Source organism: Erythranthe guttata, chromosome 5 (genome assembly GCF_056151865.1).
Source record: "Erythranthe guttata isolate IM_541 chromosome 5, IM_541, whole genome shotgun sequence".
Classification (NCBI taxonomy): domain Eukaryota; kingdom Viridiplantae; phylum Streptophyta; class Magnoliopsida; order Lamiales; family Phrymaceae; genus Erythranthe; species Erythranthe guttata.
Window position 1 is genome coordinate 3,729,072 of NC_142537.1, and position 12,300 is coordinate 3,741,371.

The 12,300-nt window shown below is 35.4% G+C and overlaps 3 protein-coding genes across 5 annotated transcripts in view; 2 read left to right on the forward strand and 1 right to left on the reverse strand.

The window, feature by feature from the left end:
- LOC105973849 (E3 ubiquitin-protein ligase, putative (DUF177)) overlaps nucleotides 1-12,300 on the reverse strand; it is a 51,779-nt gene that overhangs the window by 3,429 nt on the left and 36,050 nt on the right. The window lies entirely within an intron of this gene.
- LOC105960028 (uncharacterized) lies at nucleotides 2,341-5,068 on the forward strand. 3 transcript variants are annotated; one of them, XM_088818636.1, is made up of 6 exons: nucleotides 2,341-2,785; nucleotides 3,175-3,309; nucleotides 3,828-3,884; nucleotides 4,170-4,304; nucleotides 4,499-4,586; nucleotides 4,746-5,068. In XM_088818636.1, the coding sequence occupies exons 1-5, from the start codon at nucleotides 2,498-2,500 to the stop codon at nucleotides 4,562-4,564; spliced, it is 681 nt and encodes a 226-aa protein (XP_088674762.1). In that variant the 5' UTR covers nucleotides 2,341-2,497; the 3' UTR covers nucleotides 4,565-4,586; nucleotides 4,746-5,068. The 3 variants fall into 3 exon arrangements, 2 of the variants coding, with proteins under 2 accessions (XP_088674762.1, XP_088674763.1); XR_016031375.1 differs by having other exon boundaries at nucleotides 2,356-2,785; nucleotides 4,145-4,304; XM_088818637.1 differs by having other exon boundaries at nucleotides 2,356-2,785; nucleotides 4,756-4,880.
- On the forward strand, nucleotides 5,535-11,750 carry EMB1895 (ARM repeat superfamily protein). The gene is made up of 7 exons (XM_012984197.2): nucleotides 5,535-6,016; nucleotides 6,129-6,562; nucleotides 7,564-7,749; nucleotides 8,056-8,163; nucleotides 8,702-8,905; nucleotides 8,982-10,870; nucleotides 11,041-11,750. The coding sequence occupies exons 1-7, from the start codon at nucleotides 5,941-5,943 to the stop codon at nucleotides 11,585-11,587; spliced, it is 3,444 nt and encodes a 1,147-aa protein (XP_012839651.2). The 5' UTR covers nucleotides 5,535-5,940; the 3' UTR covers nucleotides 11,588-11,750.

The following is a 12,300-nucleotide window of genomic DNA, read 5'->3' on the forward strand; positions in this document are numbered from 1 at the left end:
AAAGTCAACTATAAATTTTACGATGTCAACTATAAAAAAATGGTAGTTAACTATATTGTTGCTAGAGGTAACTACAAAAATTAGATAGTCAACTATAATTGTTCCGATGTCAACTATAAAAAAATTGGTAGTCATCTATAATTTTTCCATTAATTCACTATATTATTTTCAATTTAAGATACTATGGTGTTATAAAATTGAATACTCATGATAAAAATCTCATCTCCGGTGAAAACATGAATTTCATAGAAGTAGAAAATAGATTGATTTCAACGGCAAAAAAATGAAATGTAGAAGAAAAGATAAAGTAATGAGAAGAAATAGAGAAATTAAAGAAAATGAAACAGACGAAGAACAGAGAAAATGATGGAAGAGAAAGGAGAGAGAGAGAAGAGAGAGAGAGGAGAGAGGAGAGAGAAGATATTAAATTGTCGAAGATAGAGGAGAGAGAAGAGAGGAAATTGTAGAAGAGAGAGGAGAGAGGAGAGAGAAGAGAGGAAAATGTGGAAGAGAGAGAAGAAAGAGAATAGAGGAGAGAGGAGAGAGAAGAGAGAAAAATGTGGAAGAGAGAGAATAAAAAGAAGAGAGGAGAGAGGAGAGAGAAGAAAAATAATAAAAGAACAACACGTCAAAATGTGACGGTTGAGAAGAGAGGGGGGAGAGAGAGAGGAGGAATGGGGGAAGAAAGGACAAAATTGGAATATTAAACACGTGAGGGGGGTCTCACAATTCATAATGTTAATTTTAGATTTCTTTACAAATAGTAAATATTAAAATGGGCCTGGACTCTATTATTTTGTGTAATGAGGGGGTTATCCCTCATTTTCCCTATTTTTTATTATGGAATAATATATGATATATCTAATTTAGAATTCTGAAAGTTTCGATTTCTGATTTCTGAAAGTTTTTATTTTTAGTAACACATTGTTAATAACTTTAATACTAAGATGTAAATCAAAGAATCACATATTTTAATTTAATATAACTTTGAATGTATTTTATTATTTATTTGGTTAATTCGTAAATATGTGTTCAGTTTTTATACTAATTGTGATTGTGGATGTCATTTATATTTACAATACATTTCCAATTTCAATAGTTTAGAAATTTTGATTTTCTTATTTGTTTGAATTTTATTTTTGGTTCATTTTCATTGAATTACCTATTATAACTTTTAACAGGTCATTGGACCAAAATTCTCAAATTTTATAAGTTACAGGACTAGAATTCCAAATTAGTAAACTTACAGGACCAAAAACTCATTTTGCTGATTCCATAATTCAACATATTTTGTGGGTTATTTATATTTCTTTTTGTTTTTAGAAATAATTTTGGATATCCCCAAATTTCAATTATTAGTAGTTTAATTATAATTTCTTAAATATTTTCTTTTTTCTAAGTATATTTAATTTCAAGGTGATAGTCGTAATATATATAGGGTAAATTAACGGCCACTCCTGATGTATGGTCAAATTAAGAAAAATCTCCTATTGTTTCGGTAATTACAATCATTCCATCAGTTATGAATCGTATTACACGTCCACCCTTATGATGCCAAATTCAACAGAATCTTTTTAATTCCATGGAATATTTTATAGTTAATACTCGTTTATGCAAAAATGCAGTTTCTAATGCACCACAATCTAACATTTACAAGGCAAGAGACACATCTTACGAACACCCTGTTTCAAAATGTGGAGCTCGAATGAGATAAAACGGGTACAAGCTGGAGAATATTCCACATAATCTTAAAGATTCCACTAAATTTGACACCACAAGGATGAACGTGTAAGAAGATTCATAATCAATGGATGATTGTAATTATCCAAACATGAAAGATTTTTTTCGTAATTTGACCCGACCTCAGGGGCTAAACGTAATTTACCTTTTATTCAGGGAAAATTACACCTACACCCTCGAGGTATGCTAAAATATATTTGAAGTCCTTATAGTATCGGTAATTACAATAACCCCTAAAACATTGTTAGAAACTATAATGAAATAATATTTTGGATAAGTTATTCCGTTATGGTTCTAACAGACTACTAGTTTCAGACATTGGTGGAGACAACATAGAGTTAGGGGCTGACATGATTCTCCTAGCATTTCTTAAATCCTTATTATTTTATAAAATTTTCGTATATGGTAGCATTAACGGCCCCGCGGTAAACAAATATAGTGTATATCAGTCCCGATGACATGAAATCTTGGCTCCGATTATTGTTTTAAGAGTGTGGTTGTAATTAACAATAATACAGGGACCTTAAAATTATTTTAGTATACATTAGAGGTGTAAGTGTAATTTACACTTTATTATATGGAAAATAACTTTGAAATTACGATGACTACATTATGGCTTCATTACCATTTCTGAGGTCCTCATTTATTCCGTCTCCGCCGTTAGATTCTGATTTTGCTTCCTCTTCTGTACATTCTCCGCTGATGTACTGACTGAAGCATCCATCAAACACCTCCGAACAATTCAACTCTTCCGCCGATGACGAGTATTCTGGCGAGACACCCTCCGTCTCTGCCGCCGGCGGTTGGCGACGGTTTTAATATTACTTCTACTCTCAAGGGATCCGATTGCAGAATCCTCTGTTTCGGGTGCTCAAATTCGGACCCCCAAATCCGTGCCCGCTTCAGCAGCGCTCGCAGACAGAGGCGATTTAGGGTTTCGTGGCCCGTTCTATCTGGTAAATTGGACGATGGCGTTGAAGGAGATGATGAATCTGACGAGGACGGTTCGAACCGGGAAGATTCTGAAGAGAATAGAATTAAACGTGTGAGTTGAGTTTCTCCGTTTCTCTTCTCAGTGTATTTCGCCTGATTTAGTGTTGTTTGAATTGGTTTGTTGAATCATATTTAATTGCTTATATTTTAGTAAGAAATGTTGTTCAATGTCGAATTAAGAGTTTGATTCTGGCTGGTTATGAGTGAAATTGTTGAACAGTAACGGTTTGCTCTAAATTGTACATACACTCATGGCTGGAGAAATGCATACATTTGTCTTCTGTATTTCTCTACGAATTGTGATTTTGATTTTTATTTTTTTTGTATTCGGAGTTCGGAATTTTACCTCATTGTCGTCTAACGTTTATTACACCTCGTGCTTGACCGTGATTTATTTTCTTTGGCACTTTTATTTTGCATGCTAATTTCCGGGATTTTCAGGTTAACAGTGACAAACTAAGAGAAAATCTTGAAAAAATTGTTGGGGTGGATGACTCCAGATTCAGTGGGATAGATCTCGCAACTCTTATACGGAATAAATATGGGAGGTCGTATGATGTTCAATTGATCAAGAAGGTGCACTGTTTCTCTTTTCCCTTTCCGTAAGATATTATGTCCGTAGTTGGTAACGCTATGATTCGAACACTCACACAACAAATCCTTCCTGATGATTATTGTATCGATTGGAAGCTAAATTTCCTCTAGCACAGCATTACTCCATGCTGCCAACTGCCAAGCTTGCATGTTCAGTTGATGCAAATATCAACTATTGAAACAAATGAACTTCAGAACAAAGTTTACGACCTTACACAGTATATTGTTAACGTGTTGACCGAATTTGGATACAAATTACCCTCTTTTGTAGTTTTAAAACATTTGAAATATGTGTTGACAGTTGAGAGATCGTGTAAAAGTTAAATCTTACTAGTATTGATTGACGATTTTAACAGTTCTATATAAATGAGAAGCTGCAGCACTACAAGTTATGTTAACAGTTTTTTCGTTTTTTTAAGTGTGTTTTATATAATATTTAAGAGTCTAAACTCTATTAGCTATTGCGAAATAATAAGTCAAGTTTCTAATTGGTAATGCAGGAGTTCATGGGCAGAAATCTCCTTGCTATGAATGTCATGTGGAAGTACATGGAGCAGGTGACTCCTTTTCTACATTGGTCAATATTACATTACGTTATGATTATTGATCGTAGTAAAAAAAATCGCACAAGGTCACACTCTGTGAGATGTTTATGCATTCTGAAGTTCAACGATTCATCACTGTTTTTGACCAAATATATATTCTTACTGCATAATTCACCTCGATATTAACAAAAATCTGACGATCACTACTGTATAAGGTGTGACTGGGTGGATCAAATAATTCTACTTTGATTTCCATGCCGTCTCAATCTCAGCTAAGTTTTGCTTGCGCTGTCTTAGAGATCATTTCCACTGACCGAAGAAGAGTACATTTTGAGGCTCGATGACGTGGCAACTAATTTAAGATGTTGGGGAGCTGTCTCGCATGTCCGAAGCACTCTTGAGAAGTCGAAAGAACGGCCTCGGATTGGAAAGGTAAACCAGCCCAAGGCGCCCTAATTGACTTTTAGCACACTAGGAATACATACATAGTATTATATGTTGCTAATATTTAAATCCTTTCCAAGATTGCTAAAATAAATGTTTTGAGGCACTGCGATTCAAGCCGAATTTTTCAGATTGCTCCATTCTTGGGTTAAAGTATACATTTTGCATGCTTGCTGTTGCAGGCAGTGAGCATCTTTATAGATATGGACGAGTCCGGGGGTCGTGCAAACGAGTGGATATACAAGTAGGCCATTACCACGAAACATTTTGGTACGCATGTCCTTAATAATATAGCATTTCACCATAAATAATTTGCACTCAATCACACACATATACATGTGGATGGATGTGTGTAAAACGTGCAGTAAATGTATACACGTCTCTTGTTACATATTTAAATCACGCATCTCATATTTTTTTTTTTTGCAGAATTTTATAGGGCGGAAATGTATGCCACCAATTCTTGGATACAATAGCAAAGCTGGGAACAGAGGCGTTGTGTACTGCATTCGGATCGTAGCATTGAAATGAACATTGAAGACGTGCCTGCTGCTCTATCTTCTGCAATAGCATTGCAAGAGAAGAACAACTTTGTAAAGTTTGAATTTGAATAATTTATGTTTATAAGTGTAATTAATTTTTTATTTTGATTTTCTACATTTGGATTTCTAATTCTTTTGGATTGTTGGGATGAAAAAAATATTGATGTAAAATTACTATTCTTGTTTTTAGATTTGATTTTAGTTTCCAAACTATTCTTTAGATCTCATTTCTTTTTCAAAAAATTATATTTATAGTATTAATTATTACATATTTATAATATAATTTAAATTTATTTATGTAAAAGATTTCGTAATTATACGTATAAATACTATGCTACACCGGGTGAAATACACTGTAAATTTTGGAAATTGTTTCGAAAATATTAAGTAAAACAATTTTCAAAATTCTACGAATTCAAAAAACAGTGTGACCTTTTAATTTTTGATTTTTTTCGAATCGGAATTGATTTTTTTACTTCCCAAAAAAAAAACATTTTTAAATTTCAAAATGGTTGTTTATTCAAATTCAATTTGTTCGATTTCTAACCATGCTGAGGTATCTATTAATTTTACTAGATAATAACATTTTATAAAGTTAATATTATTAAATAATTTATTTATTTGGTAAATAAATAATTAGTTAATTATATATAAAAGGATGGGAATAAAATTTGAAAGAGCAATCAATGTACATAGGAAGTTGCAGGAGGGAAACGGTGTTTATTTCCGAACTCCGCCGTCACACACAAGTTTCTACTGCTACTACTACTACGTTCCAAGTAACGCCGTCAATTCTCGAGCATTAACGAAACGACGCCGTCACGTTCTACGCAGCACGCCGCAACAATCGATGCCAAGAAGAACCAATTCCCAATTGAAGTCGCCAATTGCCCATAATCCGGCGACTGAGCCGCCAATTTCGAGGTCGCCGGTCAATTTGGGACAAGACGAGGTTTTTGATTGTTCGCTCTTTGGACCTGTATAACAAGGGTTTGGGCGTTTTTGCTGTCGGTTAGCAATTGTAACGATTGGCTGTTTACTGCTAGTAATCTGTTTCTCAGAATTAGGGCTGTGTGGCAGTAATGGAGAAAATTCCGGCAGCTTGCTCCATGGATTGGAGTATTCAGCTTGAGAAAAACCTCCGATCCCGAAAACCAGGTGATTCTACACAAATAACACTTCACTTGATTTTTATTTTATTTTTTTTGATCATTTTTCTGTATGCTGTATATGTATATTTGATATATTAGTTGCTGTGATTGTTGGTCAGGTAAATCTATTGCAGCCCTTGAAGAAATCGGCAGGCAGCTCGAGTGGTGGAACACCGGCTCAGAGCTAACGTTTGTGGAGTACAGAATGTTCGGCTTAATCAAGGGTGAGGATAAGCTGTTCCTTAATGCGATTTTTTTGCGTCTGGCGGATGCATTTAGGGTAGGGGATAAGCAGATTAAGAGTGGCGTTGTTAAGCTTTTCTTGAGAATGAAGAGGAGGATGAGAAGAGATGGGGGAGGTATTTTTAAAAAGGTTAAATTGGAGAATTACTTGGAATTGTTGAGCAGAGTGAAGGAAGTGTTTGATAAAGGGGATGTTGAAGAAAGAGCACTGGCTTTGTTGCTGTTTGGTTGCTGGGCTTCTTTCGCGAATGATTGTGCAGATATACGTTACATCGTGCTGTCAAGTTTGGTGTCTAGTGATGTTCTTGAGGTAAGGTTATGAAACACCAGTTCTTTCTTAAAGAATTTAAATATATAATCAGTGAACTCTGGATGCAGCGTATACTTCCTGTTTTGTCCATTTCATGTATTAAAAGAAAAACTGTTATTTATTTGTTATTTTTAGATAGTTTTGCTTAAGTTTACTTTCTGGAATATATAAACAAGGACATATTTTAGAAAAGGAAATAGTTTGAGAGAAAGAAAAACTTTTTCGCTCATCCCATGCATATATAGAGATGTATGGGCAAAGTATTAGATATATAATCATTACATGCATGACATATATCGACAAATCAGATCCAAATTATGATAGCTAGTGTCTGAAAAGTTTAAGTAGATAGTAAATAAGAAGTAATTTCATACATATTGTCCAGATATGTTTCGATACAAGAAGTCAAGAACAATAGAAATGATTACTATTAGAAATATAATGCTTGAACTATGTTGCTTTAATCTGATCATGTTTGAGGGTTCGTCCTGCAATATGTGAAGACATATGTCAGTTAATTTCATACATGTTGTCCAAATATGTCTGTGTTTGCTTTGTGAATACTTTACCGTGTGATTGTGTGTCTAAGCAGGAGTGCATGAGCTTTTGCTGGTGATCAGATAAACAGGAAGACGATAACCTGAAAATGGAAGGAAAAAAGAAAAAAATATAAGAAAAGTAACATGAAAAGAAATAAATATAATAAAAACTGAAAAAAAGGACATGTGAAAACCAGTATCTGATTTTTTTTTGGTATTTGCAGATAAATAAATAAAAAATATGAACAGGAGTGCATGAGCTTTTGCGCGTTATCAGATAAACATGAAGAAGATAACCTGAAAAGTAAGGAAAAAGAAAAAAATATAAGAAAAGTAACATGAAAAGAAATAAATGGAACAAAACTGTTTGTGCTCTGCACGTACTGATTAGTAACTTGACCAAAATTTGATCCCATTTAGCTCTCACTTTTTTTTTGTCTAATCTTCTGTAACTGTTCGCAGGTAAAGGCTGCTTTGTTTGCTGCAGGATGCTTGTCTGAACTGTCAGAAGATTTTGCCAATGTTTTCTTAGAGATGCTTAAGACAATGGTTTTATCACGGGATATTACAAAGGCCGTAAAGTTAGCTGGAGGGAGAGCATTTGCCAAAATGTGGCGTCCATTTTCGCTTGCAGATAAGGCACATAAGGTTCAACATCTTTCCACATCTCTATAAATACAAAAGGCTAGAGTAGGCAGTCCTTCTCCATATGCCATGACATGAAACTTTCTCACAAGGAATTACAGCATAATGAGGCCATTAAGCTAGTCTTTTAAAATAGAAAAGTTATTATACGAGAGAAATATGGAATCTAACATGGAGCCATTAAATTTCATTTTCTTAACAATTATTGTAAATAAAGTGCCTTGCGCAAGATGCAACAATATGATGATTGAATTATGTTCACATTGTTCTATATGCTATGTTGCAATTCTTTGATTATACTTGTTATAGACAGGTTTAAAGCTTCTAATGGATTCTTCAGAAGATGACTTCTCAGCTGTGATGCTGATATCACTTTCCAGAATTGCTTCTAGGTGGATGCTTCTAATCCCTAGTCAGGTGCCTATTTACCTTATTGATCTTGCTGATTTAAAACCATTGTTTGCTTTTATAACTTATGATACCTAGATGGCAAAATTAGGCAAGTTACTCCCTCACACCTGAGAGATGAAACCTCAAGTTTAAGTAAGGAAAGGACAACACATTGACATCCCAGATTAAGTAAAAGTAAAGAAATATAATTATGTTTGAAGATATATGCTGGAGTAATAAGTTTTTTTTGGATACTGAAAATAGTGGAGATTCATATCTTGGCAGGATTTTGTAAACTTGATTGTATTATCCTTCCTTCAATTAATGTCATTGTTTAATAAACTACTAACAGATCACAATTATGATTGTCATGGTTGGAGTCTTGGAAATGCGAAAAACTAGAATTTGTCAGATGTAGAAAGTTGAAATCTAGCTACCCCTTGAGATAAATTTGCTGTAGACTATACTGACTTATGGTACAGATATAACTTCTTCTTTTTTGCTTGTTTCATTGCAATATATTTTTGCTTGATTTTCGCATTTACTTTCTTACTTTTGGGTGTAGATAGAAATGCTTACATTTTTTCAAAGTGATGAGAGATCTGTGCACGTGCAAGCCACATCATTAAGATGCCACCGCTTCATATTATCAAGAGGAGATTGTAATTTTCCTTCAACTACAGGCACAATGGACAAGTTATTTGGCATACTGTACAGATCTCAACTTCAGCCAACACTGCATCTTGAAGCTTTGCGAATCTTGAATGAGGTGCTTCCATGCTTGCATTACTGAATTACGACCTCGTTGTTTTTCATAGATTTTCTCACATTATGGCATTTTGCAGATCCTTCTATTCAAGTTATCAATCATTCCTTGCATGGAGATTCCTGAGCTTTTTATCAAGCTATCGGCAGTTGTAAAAAATATTCTGCAATCATCTACACCGTCAACCAGACTTTTAGCTGTTAGTGTTCTAGCAGATATTTCTGCAAAGATTTTGGGAAGATTAGATATGGCATCAGGTGGAACGGGTCGGACCCTGGCGTTACAGGTCATCTCTTTTGTTTTAGATCAAATCCTTTCGCTGGTTACACCAAAAGTAGATATTTATCAGGCGGATAGTGCTGTAGAGCTTGAGGTCAAAAGATTGCTCGACATTTTATTTAACCTGGTTGACAATCATTTGTACCTTCAATGCCTAATGTTGAATAATATATGCTTATTTATAGATAGACTGATGAAGATGCTGAACAAAGTAATGGAGACAGAGAAAACTGATTCCTCAAATCATGAGACTGCAGAGTTTGGTAGCCATGGTAAACCGCTGTTATCAAATCTCATGCTCTATGTGTCAAAAATTATGGTTGCTTGTTTGCTAAACCTTGAAGAAGTTGATGCTGAAACCAGCCAAATTTTGGATGCACTGAAACTTCAAGTAGAAAATGTATGCAACTGCAATTATTTTGGTAGCTACACCGGCATTAGATACTTTCTTTTCTTGCACTTGCTTTCCACCTTTAGCTGCATGCGGCATACGGCAGAGGAATTGATAATACCAAGTAGAAACACGAGTCTGTCTTTTGTTAATTCCATACTCCAGCTTGATAAATTTACTTTGGATTACACCAAGAAGATGTTAGAAGGAAACAGTTACTGGTACTCCTATAAGGCTGGAAAAACTGCCGCCTGTCAAGGGGCATGGTCTACAGCAGCTTTCATATTTAAACAACTTATTACAGTGGTTCAATCTAATTCCTGCTCTTTCTGGGTAAAATCTTTGGCTATGTTCTCAAACTCCGAGGAGCAGATTCAGTTGTTTCTTTTATCCGATGAAGGCATGTCTATTGTCCCTTCTGAAAGTAATATAGGTGAAAGGGGATGCACTTCAGCCTTCAGGACCAACTATTGCAATTACATCAAGAATCTTCTCAGAGCTTCCAATACACTTCAGGACGAGATTCTTGCAGCCTTTGATATGGGCCATACGTTCAGCTTCCAAAGATGGTTTTTGACCTTCAGGGCTAAGGTTTTGAGTACTGTTGTTGACATGTTGAAGTTACTGGATAAAATTTTATTTATTCAAGATGGCACTGGGTCTGGCGGACAACCAGAGGGAGGTATTCTGCTTCGACACACTTCTTTGCAGACACTCGATCCCTTAATTTTCTCTTCTATGGAAGTCTCATGCCGGATGATGAAATTAGCTCGAGAAATGGATCTACTCTCAGCATCTTCTATGGGAATGGACCGACAAAGTGGGATGAATGTTTCAGCACTTGCATTGAGTTGCTCACTTATGGCTTTTACTGCTGGTTTTGGTTTTCCAGTTCCAAACTTGCATTCCTTAGAAAATTATAGAAAATTTGGAAATTCAGACGGGCCTTTACATGCCTTGCTTATAGAAGATTTAGTCGGGCGAGTGAGGCCTATAGACTGCGAAACTAGGAAAAATCTCCTACTTCTTCTGAAGTCCATCCCCAACTACAAGGGCTGTTTTTCGCCGAGATTTCGAAATGAAGGTTCCTATGCTTCTCATGAGGCAATAGTCTTGCACAAGCTTTGTACGTATTCTGTTGGAGAGATTTTTAGCTTGCAAAATGAGGCAACCAGGTTACATCAAGATGGCGATGCAGGATCTCAAATTCTAAATCGTGGTCCGCTACTGCTGTTGAACGTTATCTCAAAAGTGATGTTGATTCCTTTCCGCACTCCTCATCACTTCTTTCGAGTAAGGTAAAATGAATAACAAATATTTTTTTTAATTGATTATGGAGACTAGAAAAACCATGCCTTCAACTTTTCGAGGTTGTCGTTCATGCTTTAAACATTCAATTTAGTCTCCGTTCTCATATACTGTGTGTACTATGATTATTTTGAATACTGACAGTCAAATACACCTTCAGGCCTTCTCTCTCCTCTGAGCTATTTGTGACGAACGAAGATGGTCAACTCGTACACGGACTGTCCATTTCACCAGGGTCCCATCTCTCTCTCAATTTGTGTCTTCAATTAAAAAACATGCCAGCTGGCATGCCAGGTCCTCTGAAAAAAGTGTACTGCATTCTTGATTGTACGGTACAACATTCTCAGTCATCAACTGTAATTAGACAGTGTAAAGGGCAAGAAGCACAATCGACTAAAATCGATGATATGATGGAGTTGAACGAAAAGCTGTTGAGATATGTCGTCGGCCCTACGGAGGCCCATGGATTGCATTGTAGAGCTCGGGCCAATGATTCTTGTTCGGTGGTAAATGAATATGTGTGTTTCGAACATAATGACCGTGGTCAAGGTTTCACTTCGTGCTTGCTCGATGTTTCTTCTTTTCCAATTGGCTCTTACAGAATCAAATGGCATAGTGGTTTTGTGGATAGTGGAGGTTCGTATTGGAGCCTGCTTAATGCAAATGATGGGCCGTTGTTCACTGTTCGCGGAGTGGAAACTGTCTGAATTTCGTGATGTCAAAGGATTGTCAGCTGATGCAGTTTTGGTAGTGTGATGTACAAGGAACTTTTTGACATTACATATTTCTGGTATATAGTTAATTAGAGAGGGGAAAACAAAACATATTATCCTTTGATATATCTATCAAGGTTTGGTTTGGATGGTAAAATTAGTCATGATTAATTAAATAATTTAACCTTGTTTAATGTTTGGTCGGTCCAAAAACTTTTCTGGTCGACGTGCAATTAGGAAAAAAATTAGCTCTAATCTTGAGCTCTCACAAGATTACGTAATTGTATCTTTTATAATCTTATCTTGACGACCAAACGAGGTCCAAGATAATATAATTCGTGCTCTCTTATCTTTCATGCATTTAAATTAAACCCTTTTTCATTACAGTGGAAAAAAATGTAAAATCAATGTGAAGTTAATAGATCGATTCATACATATAATATGATTATGAACGAGAACGACATGTAACTGTTAAAAAAATCATTCGGGCGCGAAAAAAAAAAAATTTTCCTTCTCCTTTCGGCTGTTTGGATTTTCAGCAAAACATGCATTATGATGGGAGAATTTGAAGAAGATATTTCAAATCCATAATAACAAATGAATCGACTTCGTTTCGACCGAGTCATATGACGAAGAATTTCAAATCCATAGCTCATTTTTAGTTGTATTTCGAACATTCTTCAATCAGAGCGCAGCCTTGAATCAGA

Coding starts and splice junctions, on each gene's coding strand:
- LOC105960028 (XM_088818636.1), top strand. CDS start 2,498: ATGACGAGTATTCTGGCGAGACACCCTCCGTCTCTGCCGCCGGCGGTT. Junction 2,786..3,174: donor AAGAGAATAGAATTAAACGT/GTGAGTTGAGTT, acceptor CGGGATTTTCAG/GTTAACAGTGACAAACTAAG. Junction 4,305..4,498: donor AACGGCCTCGGATTGGAAAG/GTAAACCAGCCC, acceptor TTGCTGTTGCAG/GCAGTGAGCATCTTTATAGA.
- EMB1895 (XM_012984197.2), top strand. CDS start 5,941: ATGGAGAAAATTCCGGCAGCTTGCTCCATGGATTGGAGTATTCAGCTT. Junction 6,017..6,128: donor CCTCCGATCCCGAAAACCAG/GTGATTCTACAC, acceptor ATTGTTGGTCAG/GTAAATCTATTGCAGCCCTT. Junction 8,906..8,981: donor CTTTGCGAATCTTGAATGAG/GTGCTTCCATGC, acceptor GGCATTTTGCAG/ATCCTTCTATTCAAGTTATC.